Below are 18,698 nucleotides of genomic sequence, written 5' to 3'. Positions count from 1 at the left end.
GTCAAGCCTGGAGAGGCTGAGCTTAGAATATACTCCCTCTTCAACAAGCTACAAATAAAGGAACACATTATCACAAGGGAAACAATGCAAAAGCGCCAACACCAAAGAGACGAAGAGAAGACCCGAACGAAATGTCTAAGTCTTTACTTGCCTTCAGAAAAGCAACACATTACTATTCTAAAGGACAAGTAAAGAGGGGCAGTTTTAGACACCCAATTTCGTCCGGGGGCATACAAACAAGGAAATGGACCTCTATTATGAAGGGAAGGAGCTCCTGAAGCATGCAAACAATAGGACAAGACATTAGAAGGCCCAAAAGCCCAAACAAGCTAGTTTTAGTAGCCTGAAACGGGCTGTTGCAAAACCGGAACGAGCCATTCCCAATTTGGAACGGGCCGTTCCGAGTTCCTAAAAGGGCCTAAAATCCTAGTTTAGAACGGGTTGTTCTTAAATTGGAACGGGCCGTTCCAAACTCCTAAAAAAAGAGTTAAAACCTATACTGAAACGGGTCGTTCCTAAATGGGAACGGGCCGTTCCAAATTATTAAAAGGGCCTAAATATCCTTGTTCGGAAAGCCCGTTCCAGTCTACCAAATTATGTGTTAATCTTATCTCTGGAACGGGCCGTTCCAATTTTAGAACGGGTCATTCTAGTTACAAAATTAACACACAACGGTCGGATCCAGAACGGGTCGTTCTGATTTTGGAACGGGCCATTCTGGAAACTTTTTGTTGCTTATAAATAGATAGCTTGGGCACAGTTCTCAGGGCTCCAAATTTCATCCAGACACTTTAGAGCTCAAAATTTCTCTCTCTTTCTCTTTTGTATTTCTTGAGATTTTGTGAGACACATTATAGTGTGAAAGGTTGCCACAAAGCACCTAAAATCTTTCCTATTTTGAAGATTCAATAGAGCTCATTCAAGAAGTATTTCAGTTAATCTCTTTCTCTCTTTTTTTATTTCTTATCTATAATAAATATTGTTATAATAAAAATAATCATATAGACATTTTAGGGTTAATTGTATAATTTAAATTTCAAGCATGTAAATAGTTATTAATAAAAGAGGATTTAATATTTCTATTATTATCATTTATAATGCTAACTTCATCATAGGGTACCGATTAAGGGCGTTGTAGGGGTGCTTAATACCTTCCCTACACGTAATCGACCCCCAAACCCAATTCTGGTTATCAAGGCTATTATTGGACTTTTAAAAAACCTTTTCTTTTTCCAATGTTTTGAGTAAAACATTGGTGGCGACTCCATGAACCTATTTTCAAAACAATTAATTAAGGATTAGTCTGGTGTCCGAACATTCCTTAATTTATGAGATTTTCAAAAGGATGTCTAAACCATAGGTCGCAAGATTGGAAATTTTCGGGTTGCGACAGTCCTCTTGGCATAATTTCATCACAATGTCCACGTGAAGTTGAGTGGTAATTGCATGACTATGGTGGATGTTGTGCCCTATTTTTGGGCTTGGTGTTATTTTTTTACATGTGATTGTGTAGGGTTCCTCTTTTATATCAAGTTTACCTTTGCTTTCATGTGTTTAACACTAGTGTAAAAAGAGCTTTCAATAACACAAAATTTATTTTAGGTATAATCCACATGATATAGAAAGTAAAGCAATGATAAAAATGTAAATATGACAAAACTTTTTATATCATCATTGTTTCACCCATTATTAGAAGTTCTTTTTATATCGGGTGAGTCAACACCTATCAGAGAATGTGTTAGAGAAGGTTCATTTTGTAATTGATCCCAATCTTTTTATGATGAGTATAATGACATTCGACATAAAAAGAAATTTCTATGATGGATAAAACAATACCAAACATAAAAGAGTATTTTTAAAAAAAATTTAAAAATAAAATGTAATTTACATTTTTCAACTCCAAATTCATGTTTATGCTTTCGTTTTCTTTATCTTATCTTTGTTCTCATCTCCTTGAATATCGAAATAAATTTCTTTTTTACTTATCATTAAAAGTATCAGGTACATTATTGTAGCAATTATTGTAGCTACAATGATTATATTCGATATAAGAGCAGAACAATAATACATTTTCCAAAGTTGCAGTTTGTGGCTACAAGGGGTCATTTGTGGATGGCTTTTGACTCAGATGAATCTGTGATGATATATTATATACACTGATTAGGTTTTGTTTTGAGTTGTATATAAGAATATATTTGGGAAGATGTAACCCAACAAGGGAAACATTTTTCTATGATGTATACTAGAGACTTTATCCTTTTGGATGAGTGTATATGTATGGAGTTTCCTTGAGTTCCAACTTCATATATGCATACTTTATCATATAAGGACCAAGACTATTACGTATGGAAATCCAAGGATAGATAACTTAAGTCTTTTGGACATAACATTTTAGCGAGTGGTTCCATTGTATTTTTTGTTGTAATTGTTGTTGGCCTTAGTGCATTAATGTTGGATGAGTATGCTAGATTATGTTGTTTTTAAGTGATCCCATTGTGTTTCTGAACTAGCGGGCATGATTTTGAATTTCATTAGTTGTCATGAAATTATAGGGTAAGCGCCAATGGTAAATTCTAGAAGTGTTTTTAATTTGCAATGGATATGTTTACAAGATCTATAACACATTAAAAAAGGAAAAAACTTTCACATCACATCTCAATGGCGCATGCAAATGATTATCTCCATGTGACCTTTAGCATGAAATAAAACACAGACATTAAGATACACACTCACTTAACAAATGAGGTAATTCAATACGAGGTTATTAATATTAATAGTGATGGCATCAATTATATTTAGTAGATATATGATGGCATCCTTGCTTCCATTGAAGAAGGAATGTTGAACAATGGCAAGGGATGCTTTAACTCCTTGGATCAAAGTTCCTCAAGGGGCGTTTTTAATGGAGGAATGGGCGGAAATGGAAGTGTGGAGGCTGGGTAGAAGGTGTTTGATGAAAGGTTTGAGAGGGCACTCTAGGGTTTGGCTCACTTCAAGGTAGGTGAAGGCCACTTCTAGGGTTTTGCTCTCAAGGTGGAGATAGGACTGGAGGTGGCCGAAAATAGCCAAGGTGACTAAGGATGATATAAAGGCAAAAATACTCTCTTTATATTCAATTTCCAAAGTATTTACAAGGTGTGGTGCCTAGGGTATTTATAGGAGTGGGAGGCACACTACAAGAAACATTTCATTTTGCGACGGTTTTTTAGTTACACCGGCGGCGGTTTTAACTGCCACTAAATTATCTTGCGGCGGTTCTAAAACTGTTGCAATGTGAAGCGTTGACAAGTATATTTGTGGCGGTTTTCAGAACCATCGTATAAACAGCCGCAAAATATGTTATTGAAATTGCGGCAGTTTTAAAACCGTTGCTAAATAAAAAAAGGATCTGGTAAAAGTTAGTGGCGGTTTTCAAAACTGTCGTAAAAACCCTAAACAAACTATATTGATAAAATTGCGGCAGTTTTGTAACCGTCGCAAAATATAATTTTGAAATAGTTAGCGACAATGTGAAAACCGCCGCAAAATGTAACAGTCTTTAACAATAATATTGAAGCGGTTGTAAAACCGTCGCAAAATTCCAAATACATGTCAACCATTTTTAAGCAACATTTTTGTTAATTGTAACAATTTAACCTGTTTATTCATTATTTTTTCGTCTAAAAAACATAAATATAAAAGTAAATTGATACAAATAAGATAAATGAGATGAAAATGTCATTCATTAACTAAGATTTGAAATCTATAATAATTGCATAAGATATGTGTCATTCAAACATTAAAATGATCCTTAAGTTTTAACAAGATACATAAACATCAAGAAACATAAAGGTGGTCCTTAAGTTCAGCAAACTTCTAACAAACTAAAACTTGAACAAATATCTAAATAGTCCCATGGGATGATCCTCCATTGTCTTCAGGCACATGACTAGATTGGGAAGATCGCCTCAAATCTCTTGGTGATTCCAAGTCCACCACCTAAAATTAGAAAAATAAAACACACAAGTTAGAGTATAACAACTAATTATATAATTAAGTTATTGTTTTATAAAGACTTATCTCAATACCTGATTTCCTTTAATAGTTTGCATAAGGAAACCCAATTGCTCCTTTAAAACATCAACTTCACCAACTCGTGTCTTAAGCATTTCAATTTCAGCTTGCAATCGTGCTATTGTGGCTGCATCTGAAGGAGATCCAGATCTCATAGAAGAAGAGCATGATCCAATGATCTGAGTTGGTGTAACTCCAAGTCCCATGCCTCTAACATATCCAGGATGCTCCTTTCCAAACACCTTTAAGAAGGCCTCATTCTTAGAAGAAGTTTCTTGAATTTCTTTATGCAATTGTTCCTACATATAATGTTAAACACGTACATAAGTATTCAAAGATTAGTTGTATGAGTGAAGTTATAAATAATATACTATACTTACACATTTTTCTTTAGCATCTTCAGTCACAAAGGATCCATCTTTTTTTTTAATGAGCAATTGGATACATATCTCCTCTACTATAATGTCGTCCATTTTGTGATTCTTGAGGTTTTGCATCACATAACAAATAATTATACAATTTATTTTATTATTTTTTTATAACAAATAGAATTAATGAAGTTTATATATATACCATCTCATCCCTTTTTCTAGCTAGTGTCTTTGATCCTAAAGTATGTGGGATCAACAACTTTTCACGATTTGCTACATTTTTATCTGATATCTCCTGCATTATTAACACACCTAAGTGTCAATAAATGTAACCAACCTTATAATCAATGGAATGAAAGCATATTACCATTTGTTTAGGGCTTGTTCTAAATTGTACAAAAAGCCTCCAATGGTCTGGGTCAATGTCTGGTGGGTGCTTCCTACAGTTTTCTTCCACAGAAATTTCCCAATTATAATTTTTATGAAACATCCTACTCCGAGTGTCCTTCCATTTCTTCCCCAAACTGGAGAAGATAAATTTCTTATGTTCTTGATCATTAACATCAAATTTTGCCTTCAACACAACATAATGAAAGTTATCATTAGTAAGCTAATAGATTCCACTAGAAATCAAGTATGTTTAGTTAGTTATAATTGATACCTTTATAGTCTCTTTGTAAACATTATTCTTGTAATCGTTTGGAACTTTTTTCCAAGTCTCGTACATTATGGGGAAATTGTTGAAGTTGCTTGCAATTTCACCTAAAAACCCTGCTAATAAACCAGCTGACTCTCCTACTGGTTGACCTTCAACATTCCACTTGGTACATACCCTAGTGGCATCACGTGTAGCAAACACGTCCTGCACCCTTAAACGTGTATGACTAACAACACCCCCTTCATCTAACATAAAAGTAAACAAAACATAAGTAACCCAATAAGTTAGGCAACACAAAATAATAGAGAGAAACTAAAATTAAATTAGACATACTAATAACATCAACATTCCAATAGGTAGGGGATTTTTTCTGAGTTGTAGATGAATCTTCACCCAAATTAGGTTCAAGGTGTGGTAACCTAGATTCGGATTGAGTAACTGAAACTGCATGTATCTCATCTTGAGAATTTGATCCAACGTGTGCAATGGGCACACTTTGAGGTAGATGAACCTCTTCACCTTGAAAAGTGCCCATAGAAGATTTGTTTTGTTCATTTGGTGTGGATTGACACCTAGTTACAATATGTCTTCTTGTACGAGACATACCTGTACAAACCATAATGTTAAGTTTAATAATTATAATCAGAAGTTAAACATATAACAATATAGGTATATAATTCATAAATAGACAAATCAAGATAAGTGTAGAAAACAAAGAGTAATATTGAAAAATCCATTGTTAATCACATGTTATAAACACAACGATTTGTTGCTATTAAATTTAAAAATAACAAGAAGACAAACTAAGAGATTGCTTACTTATGATTATCATAAAACTAAATATCTTGATTATCCTCATCAAAATTATCAGTAATGGTAGGAGTTTCAGGATCATCATCTATCATCATTCTTGCTAATTGTACATGTGTGGTATCATCAGAAAAAAATTTGTTCCAAGTTCTGTGATGGGTATGCCTCAATGGATGCCATAATTTCTTTATCGTCTCCACCCATGTCATAAAAGTCTCTTAGCTTCAAATGAACTGGTATGCTCCAACCTCGTTCCTTTTCATCATCCACATAATAAACCATTTTGAGCTTCAGAAGCTTTAATGTAGGGTTCGTCATCTTCTTTTTCTCCAGTATGTATTAGTCTTGCAAAGTTAATAATTGTATGATTTTAAATCAGATTAAATAAACTCTAGAAACTCAATATCTGGGAGAGTTAATAAATACAACATACATACCTAAAAATTAGAATCTTAAATTATTTCAAAAGTTCCTTATACATGTATTAATCTCACGTCTATAATTAATATATATATATATATATATATATATATATATATATATATATTAGACGTGACGTGATATATAGGAGATCAAACGTGATATATATATATAGGAAACAATCACGTCGAATACATGTGCAGGAACCTTTCAAAAGTTTTGGTCTTATATTAACTTTGGTTATTGTACAGGTAGGGGGGTTCGACCACCACCCCATCGGCTGCCGAATGGCAGAACCAGGAAGCCGAATGCCAATCGGCCACTAGAATCGGCCTACCATCATTTGGTACTCTTAATCAAAGATTAGAGGTTAATTAGTCGATTAAGGTGTATTACCTAATACGGTAAATATGTCGCAGGGCCCATGGGGTCCAGGGCCCATAAATGTCAGTATAAATAGCTCAGGACAAAAGGTAACGTCACTGTTCATTAATTACCCTAGATATTCGTGCTTGTCCTGACTTGAGCGTTGGAGTGCCTTTTGCAGGTACCAACCCCTTCATCCACATGTCGGAGCAGAGTTCTCGTTCGGCCTTTGGACTACTAGAAGACTTAGTGTGCCCATCAGACAGGTACATTTGGCGCCCACCGTGGGGCCGAACGGAGAGTTCGAAGATTAATTGGATTAAGTCATGGCGATAACTAGGAGAACAAATACGCAGGACCACCAACACGAGAATGAAGAACATGTTGAGGTTGTTGACGAAACGGATCTTTCTGAAGTTGTTCGGGTGCTAAAACAGGAAATGGAGATCATGAAACAGCAACGAGAAAAAGATGCAAGGAAACTTGCGGCCTTGAAAGTCGAGAACGAGAACTTAAAAAAGGATAATATGTCATGGAAACCCTCTCAAGCGGCAAACTCGCAAACTCAAGGGTCTTATCAGTCCCAGGCGATCCACACCTCGGTTCCCCATGCTTCGGCAGCAGCACCTGAGAAGTTCCCTTCGGCCCTCCCCACAGTTGGTCGTCTTGCAGATGTGGCAACTATCGGATCGCACCGACATCCTTTCACCCTCTCTATTATGCAACTCCCCTTAATGGACAATTGGAAATCTCTGCCTATTGACAAATATGATGGTACAACAGACCTGATGAACATTTGGATGTTTTCTTGACGCAGGTAACTTTGAGCACCACGGGTGATGCCGCGTTGTGTCGGATTTTTCCAACATCCCTCAAGGGCAGGGCCTTGAGTTGGTTCACTCGGCTCCCCCCCAATTCCATTGACTCGTTAAACACTTTGTCGTCCCACTTTAATATTCAGTTTCCAACAAGTTGCCCTCACAGTTTGACGTCCTTGTCGCTGGTTAGCCTTCGGCAAGACAAGAAGGAGTCGCTTCGAACTTTCATGGATCGGTTCAACAAGGCTACCTTGGAGATCCGAGATCTTAATCCGGCTGTAGCGCTCCACCATCTCACAACAGCTTTGAAACCTGGACCATTTGTTAATAGCATCTGCAAGAAACCTCCTTCGGACATGAATGACCTACGAAGGCGGGCAGATAAATACATGCAGATGGAAGAATTGGCAGAGTATCGCAATCAGGCCCGAGCCGAACAGGGTGGAAAACCTGAGAAGCAACCAGAACAACTATACAAGGGGCGAGGCAAAGAGTTAACCTTACGTGATCGACCTACGCAAGGTCTGAAGTACTCCCATTACACACCACTCAATGCAAGCCGAGCCGTTGTGCTTGAACAAGCACTCGCCTCAGAAGTATTAGCAGTCCCAAAAAGAGCCTCAACACCACCCCGCGCTAATGTCAGCAAATCTTGCAAGTATCACCGCAATCACAGACATTCGACCGAAGAGTGCGCGGCGTTGAGAGATAAAATTGAAGATTTGATCAAACAAGGGCAACTCAGAAATTTCGTGGATTGGCCAAACTCATCTCGCCATCAGTCAACATACCAACCTCGGCAGCAAGACAGGTCTGACCGCTCAGATAGGCATCGCCGCGAGCGCAGCCGATCAAGGGATCGGAAAGAGGACCCTCATACAACGCATCGCCGGGTTATCAACATGATTGCCGGGGGTTTTTCCGGTGGCGGGTCGACATCATCGGCTCAAAAACGACATTTGCGAGTTGTTCGATCGGTGAATGCTCTTGAGCAGCGGGTGACTCGGCGATTGCCCACCATCACATTCACTGATGAGGATTTTAAGGGCATTGATCCAGTTCAGGATGATCCTATGCTCATCAGCGTAGAAATACGCAATTGTATTGTGAAGAAGACACTAATTGATCAGGGCAGTTCGGCTGATATTCTATATTGGAACACTTTTGTACAGCTCGGTATCCCCGAAGAAGAGCTAACCCCCTACAATGAGCCGCTGGCTCGTTTTGCAGGGGAAAGGGTCAACACCAAGGGATTCATTAAACTCTCTACTCGGTTTTGTTTCGACGAAAGGGAGCACCGAGATATCCAGGTGAAATATATCGTCGTCCAAGCCAACACATCTTATAACATATTACTTGGTCGGCCATCATTGAACGCCCTGGGGGCAATTGTTTCAACCCCGCATCTGGCTATGAAGTTCCCATCGGCCAAAGGAAACATTCTCACCATACACGCCGATCAAAAGGCAGCTCGGGAGTGTTACTTTGCCAGCTTGCGCGTACCACCTGTTCAAGAAAAATCAGCAAAATCAAGGAGGGTTCATGCGATCACCCCTTCTCCAGAATCAGCTTCACTATGTGACCTCGATCCACGAATGAATGATGAAAGGGCAGAACCGGTGGAAGAAAAGATCCCAATACAAATCGGAAAACAGGCATCTCAAGTCACCTACATCGGCAGTGGTTTGTCAGACACCGAAAGACTTGAATTGAGTAAAGTAATTGCCTCGAACAAAGACTTGTTTGCCTGGACTCCGCCCGACATGCCTGGAATAGATCCGAGCTTTATGTGTCACAGGCTATCGATCTGCTCGGCCGCTAAACCCGTGGCACAAAGAAAAAGGAAAATGGGATCGGAGAGAAAAGCTGCCGTTGAGTTAGAAGTAGCCATGTTATTGCAAGCCCGCTTCATTAGGGAAGTACAGTACACCACATGGCTAGCCAATGTAGTCATGGTTAAAAAGCCAAGCGGCAAATGGCGAATGTGCACAAATTATACCAATCTCAACAAGGCATGCCCGAAAGATGCCTATCCACTACCTAATATTGATCGCTTGGTTGATGGGGCGTTTGGTAATCGTTTATTGACTTTCTTGGATGCTTACTCGGGCTACAATCAAATACGCATGCACCCGTAGGACGAAGAGAAAACAACTTTCATCACGGACTCGGCCAACTACTGCTACCGAGTCATGCCCTTCGGCCTAAAAAATGCAGGAGCAACATACCAACAACTTATGGACAAAATTTTTAGACATCAGATCGGCCGAAACTTGGAAGTTTATGTTGATGATATGGTTGTCAAATCAGATGACCTCGGCACCCACCAAAGTGATCTTGAAGAAGTTTTCAAGCAAGTCCGAAAGCATGACATGAGACTGAACCCTGAAAAATGTGTCTTCGGTATAGCGGGGGGGTAAATTTCTTGGATTCATGCTATCTGCCAGAGGTATTGAAGCTAACCCGAATAAATGTCAATCGGTCATCGGCATGCGAAGCCCGCATAATATTAAAGAAGTTCAAGTGTTATCCGGACGACTCACGTCTCTTTCTCGGTTCCTTCCCTGCCTAGCTGAAATGGCTAAGCCCATCCTCGGGTTGTTAAAAAAGGCCAATAAGTTCACTTGGACTGCAGAATGTGAAGAATCATTCAAAATTCTCAAACATCGACTCGGCACACCCCCGATACTTTCAAAACCCGATCCAAGCCTCAACATGATAGTGTATTTGTGTGTTTCCAATGAGGCAATCAGCGCCGTCCTCGTGCAAGAAAAAGAATCTCAGAAGCCGGTATATTTCGTGAGTCGAATGCTACAAGATGCCGAAAAAAGATACCAACTACTCGAGAAGATGGCACTCGGCTTGGTCCACACAGCACGACGTCTTCGGAAGTATTTTCACAGCCATAAGGTTATCGTTCGGACTGATTGTCCCATTGCCAAGGTCCTACGAAAACCCGAGCTAGCAGGACGAATGATGGCCTGGTCTGTAGAGTTATCTGAATTTGACATAGCGTTTAAACCAAGAGGACCGATCAAATCTCAATGCCTAGTCGACTTCGTCAATGAGTTGCAACCGATGGGCCATTTTGAGAATGATCAATGGGTACTTCGTGTCGACGGTTCGTCCAATAACCAAGGAAGTGGGGCGGGAATAATTCTCGAGGGACCAACAGGCTTGGCACTTGAGCAATCCCTTCGTTTCGCTTTTAAAGCCTCAAATAATCAAGCCGAATACGAGGCATTACTGGTGGGATTGAGGCTGGCTCGGGAAGTTGGCGTTCAGAATTTGCTATGTTGGACTGATTCAAAAGTTGTTTCGGAGCAGGTCAACGAGAATTTTCAGGTTAAGGATGCCCAACTGTTAAAATACTATCATACTTTTCAAAACATGTGCCAACATTTTGACCAAGTATCGGTGAAGCACACTCCCCGCGAACATAATGACAGGGCAGATCAGCTAGCTAGACTGGCAACCAGCAATCGGAAACCAGGACAGCTTCGAACCACCCTCCATTTGGAACTCTCAACCCCAAGCATTGAGGTAGTTGAATGCTTATCAGTCTCCGAGCAGTCGGCAACATGGATGACCGACATACTACGATTCATCACTGAAGGAGTCGTGCCGACATGTCCTTTGGCAGCCAAAAAGTTAAGAACCCAAGCTGCGAGATATTCTGTTATAGGAGGGGAGCATTTTCGAAGAGGTTTCTCGTCTCCTTTACTCAAGTGTTTAAACAATGAAGAGGCTAATTATGTGTTGCGGGAAGTGCATGAAGGAATCTGCGGCTCTCATTCGGGAGGGAGAACTTTAGCAACAAAGGTCCTTCGGGCCGGCTATTATTGGCCGACACTCAAATCTGATTGCATGGAATTCGTCAAAAAATGCATCCAATGCCAAAAGCATGGCAATTTGATACATGCATCAGCCGAGCAGCTTCACAGCATCACTTCCCCATGGCCGTTTTCCATATGGGGAATGGATATATTAGGACCGTTTCCACTCGCTAAAGGGCAATGCAAGTTCTTGCTGGTCGCGGTGGATTATTTTACTAAGTGGATTGAGGTTGAACCTCTCGCAACAATCACGGCAAACAATGTGCAGAAGTTCCTCTAGAAGAGTGTCATCACACGATTCGGTATCCCACATGCCATCATCACAAATAACGGACTTCAGTTCGTAGATCAGAAGTTCAATAAGTTCCTTCAGGACTTGGGGATCAAACACCGATTCACATCAGTTGAGCACCCACAGTCAAATGGCCAAGCCGAAGCGGCCAACAAGGTCATCCTCTCGGAACTAAAGAAGCGCCTAGGGACAGCCAAGGGCACATGGGCCGAAGAGCTTTTGGAAGTGTTATGGGCGTATCGTTGTACCCCTCAATCCACCACCCAGGAGACCCCCTTCCGATTGACATATGGTGTTGATGCAATGATACCTGTCGATGTAGGCGAACCCTCGTTCCGCCGAGCACATTTCGATGAACTCACTAATGATGCATCCATTCAGGTGGACATTGATTTAGTCGACGAGGTACGTGCTAAGGCTCAGATCGTGGCCGAAGCGTGTAAGTAGAGGATGACTCGAAGGTTCAATTCTAATCTCGCTAAGAGAAGCTTCAAGGAGGGAGATTTAGTGTGGCGAGTACAAGGGTCGGCAAGACGCAATCCGCGAGAAGGCAAGCTGGCGGCAAATTGGGATGGCCCATTTCGAGTCCGACACAGCCTCGACAATGGAGCAGATAAGCTTAAAGAGCTCTCGGGCAAGATCATCCCAAGAACGTGGAACGCGTCGCATTTGAAAACATACTATAGTTGATGTTGTAATATAATGACAATGTAATTCCAAAGTGCACTCTTTTCCTTGATCGGTCTTTTCTCCCCTTCTAAAAAAGTGAAAAGGGGTTTTGGCCGACAAAGTTTTTACGAGGCACACACATCAATGAAAGACAATTCATGTCATGGTTATTCTTACTCTTCTACTTGTTCCAAAATATAAAAAGGTTTCCCTCCCGAGTTGATCAGCTCGGCTAAGGATGTACCTTCACAATCATCAAAAAAGGTTTCCCTCCCGAGTTGGTCAACTCGGCTAAGGGTGTACCTTCACAATCATCAAAAAATGTTTCCCTCCCGAGTTGGTCAACTCGGCTAAGGATGTACCTTCACAATCAATAAAAGAGGTTTCCCTCCCGAGTTAATCAACTCGGCCAAGGATGTACCTTATCATAAAGGTTTCCCTCCCGAGTTGATCAACTCGGCAAAGGATGTACCTTCGCAATCATTTAAAAGGTTTCCCTCCCGATGTAATCAGCTCGGCCAAGGACGTACCTTCAAGTTGTCAAAAAGGATTCTCTATCGAATTGCTTAACTCGGCCAACGAAGAAATCAAAGCATTTTCGAGTAATCTCCTCTCGGTTTTGCTAAGAAATCAAAGCATTTCCGAGTAACCTCCATTCGGTTTTGCCAGAATGCCAAAGCATTCCCGAGTGACCCCCCACTCGGTTTTGCTAGGAAATCAAGACGTTTCCGAACAATCTCCACTCGATTTTGCTAAGAAATCAAAGCATTTCCGAGTAACCTCCATTCGGTTTTTCCAGAATGGCAAGCATTCCCGAGTGACCCCCACTCGATTTTGCTAGGAAATCAAGACGTTTCTGAACAACCTCCACTCGGTTTTGCTAGAATGACAAGCATTCCCGAGTGACCCCCACTCGGTTTTGCTAAGAAATCAAAGCATTTTTGAGTAACCTCCACTCGGTTTTGCTAAGAATGACAAGCATTCCCGAGTGACCCCCACTCGGTTTTGCTAGGAAATCAAGATGTTTCCGAACAACCTCCACTCGGTTTTGCTAGAATGACAAGCATTCCCGAGTGACCCCCACTCGGTTTTGCTAAGAAATCAAAGCATTTCCGAGTAACCTCCACTCGGTTTTGCTAAGAATGACAAGCATTCCCGAGTGACCCTCACTCGGTTTTGTTAGGAAATCAAGACGTTTCCGAACAACCTCCACTCGGTTTTGCTAGAATGACAAGCATTCCCGAGTGACCCCCACTCGGTTTTGCTAAGAAATCAAAGCATTTCCGAGTAACCTCCACTCGGTTTTGCTAAGAAAAAGCATTTCCGAGTGACCTCCACTCGGTTTTGCTACAAGCATTTCCGAATGACCTCTACTCGGTTTTGCTAGGAAATCAAAGCATTTCCGAGTAACCTCCCCTCGGTTTTCGACAATTCTTTCGGAATAGTTTATACAAAACATTCTTGGAATAAATTCGTTTTAAGTTTTTAAGTTAAGAGAGACGATCCGAATTAGCATTGATTCAAAAATATACCATGATTCAGTCGAAAGTGCCTTTTCATTCAAAAGTGGAGGCTCTATCGGCCCCCTTGCTACAAAATTAAAAAAACAGAGGCTCTATCGGCTCCCCTTGTTACAAAAAACCTTGGTAAAATATCAACACTACTCCTCCGAATTTCTGACCGTGTCATCCTGAGCATGAGTCTCAGTTTCCCCTTATGGCTCGGGATTGACATGTTCTTCATCTTCTTCTTCACCAGACGAGGCGTCAGCATCTCCTTCCGGTTGGGGGGCAGCTCCCGGCTCCGAGTCATCAGGGTTCGCCCCCTCGGGCATCACAGCAAAGGACATAAATGACCCTTTATAAAAATCCTGGGTCATGTCGAATTCAAAGTCCTCCGGGAATTGGCCGAAGTGCTTTGCCTGCCGAACAGCATGTTTAAATCCAGCCTCGTGCTGAGCGACGATCTTCTCCTTAGCCTGCTCTTTCAGGCGGTTGTATTCAGCTTGGGCGATCTCTGCTCGGCGACGCTCTTCATTGATTGCCTTTTGTAGATCCAGGCGAAGAGTGTCATTCTCCCGCCTAACAGAATCCATCTCGGCAGCCAACTCGCGATTTCTGGCTATTGCTTGTTCGGTGACCGAAATAGCTTCGGCTGTGGCCTTCTCGACCTCTTCGAGACTTTGTTTCAAATGCATCACCTCGCCGACAGGCTCCATGGCTAGGTGATGAGCCAAGGCCAACGAACGCGCTTGCATCTCACAGAAAAGTCTCCACTTGGTTCTCGTCTCCAAGCTGGCCAAGAACTCCTGCCTGAACGGTGACACTGCATCGGACCGAATCAGGGTATCGGCTGATACATCATCACTCAGAAAAGCCCGAGACATTAGTTGGGGCGGCACAACAATCACGGTCCGATTGGGTGACGCCTCGGGCACCGATTTAGCCTTCTTCGGATTCCCTGATTGTTCTTCAGAACCCTTCCTCTTCGTTCACTCCCGATCAACCTCTTTCCCCTTCCTCCCCTTCTTCTTTTTTCGTTCGGGCGAAGAAAGCTCTCGGTTATCTTGCTCACGTTGGGGAGTGCGCGTAACAGTCGAAGTACCAACACCCCCGACTTGCTTTACCTGCTTCACTCGAGCGGCCAACAAGTTACGGATGTTAAGTTCGTCAGCTCCACTGGACACCATAATTCCTGCAAAAAGATAAAGTAAACATCAATAGGAATTTAGCCAATAGCCGAAATAGGACGGATAACGTACCTATCAGGTCGTTCTCCCATAGGGGAGACTCAACCAAGTTAATTAGAGATCGGGTCGGCAAGCGCCGAGGAAGCCGGAGTAACAATTTTAAATCTTTCCGTTCTTCAGCCGAAAGAAGACTCTTCGGTACTACATCGTATGGCCGAGGGGCACGTGTCCAGTATAGAGGAAACAAGCTTCTGTTATCCTCACCAAAAAAGAAACGTCTCCCATTCGGACGAATGGTCACTCGAAAAAATCCCGCTTTGAAATTCTTATAGGAAGATGTAAAGCTATCCAACAATTGTCTTTCCCCTACTCGGCTCAATGACAACCACTTGGCCAATATGGAGGGTCTGGACGAGTAGAAGTAAAGAAAGAGCAGTGGGGAAGGCCTAATGTGAATACATCGGCACAAGTGCTTGAAACCCTGCAGTTGAGCCCAGCTGTTCGGATGTAATTGGGTTGGGGCAACATTGAGAACCCTCAACACTCCCATAGTAAACTCATCAAAAGGTAGTTTTACTTTGAGATCCCGAAGGAGACAATCATATATGTAAAACGATTCCATTTTTGCCCCACTTTGATCAAGACAAACGGTATCAGGGTTTGGAAAGGCATTGTTTCGGCACGACCGAATACCGATCGGGTACGGATTCTCCTTAGCATTAAAAGTTAAGCAATTTGTATAATCTAGAAGGTTGGTGATCATGCTTGTGTCTTGGTACCGTGAATAGTAGGAGGTCACCTCCCCGTTCACCCACTCGTAGCCAAGCACCTCGGAAGGACCATACCGTTGCCGATTCGACACGTGTTTCAACTTCCCCTGTACCTCGGCAACCCCGCTAGTAGAAGTTTCCTCCGAAGTAGTCTCATTCGGCCTTTCGGCATGATCTGAAGACCGAACCACACTAGAAAAGCTCGAACTACCGGACGAGGCCCCCTCCGACGACGATGACCGAGAGCTACTGGCCGAAGAACTATCAGAAGTATTAACCATAGCGATAAAAACTTACCAATTTCTTCACAGAACCACAATCGTTAGTCGGATCGGCTTCAGACCTTCTGCTACCACAATTCGGTTTAGAGCAATACGTGTGAATGGCCCTACCAATCAGATATTTATAAGCTCAAAAAACGGGCGGGAAAAAAATTCAAGTTTTGAAAAAATGTAACTGTTCGATCCCCGAAATCCAACGGTTAGAGGCACGCAACCGTTCACCTTACCCTAGAAACTGTCTCCATTTTACCCTTAAAGAAAGTTTCACCTTTCCTCAAGGCTGGGGGGCAGTGTACAGGTAGGGGGGTTCGGCCACCACCCCATCGGCCGCCGAATGGTAGAACCAGGAAGTCGAATGCCAATCGGCCACCAGGATCGGCCTACCATCATTTGGTACTCTTAATCAAAGATTAGAGGTTAATTAGTCGATTAAGGTGTATTACCTAATACGGTAAATATGTCGCAGGGCCCATGGGGTCCAGGTCCCATAAATGTCAGTATAAATAGCTCAGGACAAAAGGTAACGTCACTGTTCATTAATTACCCTAGATATTCGTGCTTATCCTGACTTGAGCGTTGGAGTGCCTTTTGCAGGTACCAACCCCTTCATCCACGTGTCGGAGCGGAGTTCTCGTTCGGCCTTTGGACTACTAGAAGACTTAGTGTGCCCATCAGACAGGTACAATTATTATATATATATATATATATATATATATATATATATATATATATATATATATATTAGACGTGAGACTAACACATATACACAAGGATAAATATATAAATCAAATTGACATAATCATAATCACCATAGTTTTGTTATATGTTTTCAAAATAATTTATTTATTTATTGTTATAAACCAGACAAGACAGAAACTGCAAGTGGCCAAGGATGCTAAAATTAAAGGTGGTATGGATGATTCTTCTAAGATTGAATATACAAAAGCTACCATTAGAACTGCTGAAATCAGATTGGTTGCTTCTAGAAAAATGAAGGAAGCTATTAGAGTAGCAGAAGTTGTTGCACTAGCAGAGATCAAATACTTAATCCTCTCACCATTGGAGAGATTCTCAATTACCATATTTTCCCCTCTCATGTTATATATTTATTGTTAGCTAGCTAGTACTTCACTCTCAGGAGCTCATTCATATCCCTATCCTTAGCTCATTCATATCCCTATCCTTAGCCTCGGTATAGTACTCTCACAATGTGTTTGGGTGGGGTAAAACAGTGACAGAATAACAGTGGCCAAAGAAAATCAATTGAGACATATAGGAGGTATAACTAACTAAAAACCCACTATTTCTTTTACAATCTAAAAGGTTGAAAAGGCATCAAAAGAATTGTCAAATGTTCCAAACATGTTACTTTTTAAATGGTCCAACTTATATGAGATAGTCGGCCAAACTATTAAATAAGCTAATAATAAGCAAATTGGGACTTATCCTTGAGAAAAAAAAAAAAAAGAAATGAGAAACCAAAAATAAGTAAATAAATTTTGTACATGACTTGCTGTCAGCAACAACCACATACGTTGATTTTAGTCAAAAGCCTAGAAACAAAAAAGGGAGGTAGAGAAATGAAATCAAACATACATGAAGGAAGGCTGACCACCCCTCCATTTACTTATTGCTACAAATTCTTTCCAAAGAGCCATCAAATTATTTTTTTCATGACAAATTGTTTTCCCCATCCACTTTAATTACCACATAGCTACTTTTAGAAAATTGGTGTATGACTATGGAATGGAACAAATTGACTACTAAACACACAAAGAAACAAATTGAAGATTGAAACAGTACCTAAAAGTAGAAACCTTGTCTACTGCAGTGTGGAGCAACGGAGCTTCCCGAAGAGTGTATGACAACTTCACAATAGCAATGTCTGACCGACGAAGAAGAACATGAGAAAATGTTGAGATTGAGAGTGAGAGAGAGAGAGCGAGAGAGAACGCACCTCCGAAGCCCTTGAATGAATTCTGAAAAAATTAGGGGGGCGGGCGCGGGAGGAAGATGAGAGCGGTGAAGGGAGATGGGAGTGGGTCCGAGAAAGGTGAATAAATTAACAAGGGGCATTTTTTTTATTTAAGCGGCGTCGGTTTCAATTTAACTGCCCCAAATTATATATGCTTAGGTGAATTTATTTAAGCGGCGACAATTTTACAAAACTGCCCTAAAGTATGTGTTGTAATTTTCAATTTTTGGTGTAGTGGCAACTAGGGTTGCATTTAGGGTTGCATGGCCAAAATTCACAATGCCAAATGCACACCAAATGAAACCCAAATTAACCCTAGATGCAACTTGGTGGCCAAGGATGGAATCTTTGGGTTTAGTTAGGCTACATCTAGGTGCATGATAAGACCATGCAACCTTTGCCCTCCACTTGGGCCTAAGCCTTTCTAAGTCCAAAAACATGTCCAAACACCACCAAAAATGCGTCTAGCTCCCTAATTAAATACCTTAGCCCAAAATTAAAAACCTATGATCTAAAGCACCCCATAATACAAGGGTAAAATGAGAAATACAAAAGAAAATAAATCATATGACTAAGATACCCAAAATACAAGGGTAAAATAGGAAATTAAAGACAAGGGCAAAAATAGGAATAAAAATAAATGCTATAAAAACTTAGGAGCTAAGGCCCAAAAGTAGGCTTACTCCTCCT

The 18,698-nt window shown here is 41.1% G+C and overlaps 3 protein-coding genes across 3 annotated transcripts; 2 read left to right on the top strand and 1 right to left on the bottom strand.

The window, feature by feature from the left end:
• Positions 1–3,512: 3,512 nt before the first annotated feature.
• LOC145953978 (uncharacterized) lies at positions 3,513–18,021 on the bottom strand. Its single transcript, XM_083067710.1, has 8 exons — positions 17,837–18,021; positions 5,416–5,688; positions 5,086–5,327; positions 4,792–4,998; positions 4,627–4,719; positions 4,434–4,535; positions 4,068–4,352; positions 3,513–3,978 (listed from the first exon to the last, which is right to left on the bottom strand). The coding sequence occupies exons 2-8, from the start codon at positions 5,684–5,686 to the stop codon at positions 3,883–3,885; spliced, it is 1,296 nt and encodes a 431-aa protein (XP_082923836.1). The 5' UTR covers positions 5,687–5,688; positions 17,837–18,021; the 3' UTR covers positions 3,513–3,882.
• On the top strand, positions 7,005–9,634 carry LOC109818356 (uncharacterized). Its single transcript, XM_020383803.2, has 2 exons — positions 7,005–7,355; positions 7,496–9,634. The coding sequence occupies exons 1-2, from the start codon at positions 7,005–7,007 to the stop codon at positions 9,632–9,634; spliced, it is 2,490 nt and encodes an 829-aa protein (XP_020239392.2).
• Positions 10,074–12,071, top strand: LOC109818355 (uncharacterized). The gene is made up of 2 exons (XM_083070003.1): positions 10,074–11,585; positions 11,673–12,071. Exons 1-2 carry the CDS (start codon positions 10,074–10,076, stop codon positions 12,069–12,071), a joined length of 1,911 nt encoding a protein of 636 aa, XP_082926129.1.
• Positions 18,022–18,698: the final 677 nt, after the last annotated feature.

Source organism: Cajanus cajan, chromosome 1 (assembly GCF_000230855.2).
Source record: "Cajanus cajan strain Asha chromosome 1, NIPB_CcT2T_4, whole genome shotgun sequence".
Lineage (NCBI taxonomy): Eukaryota > Viridiplantae > Streptophyta > Magnoliopsida > Fabales > Fabaceae > Cajanus > Cajanus cajan.
This window is presented reverse-complemented; position numbering and strand designations above follow the sequence as displayed.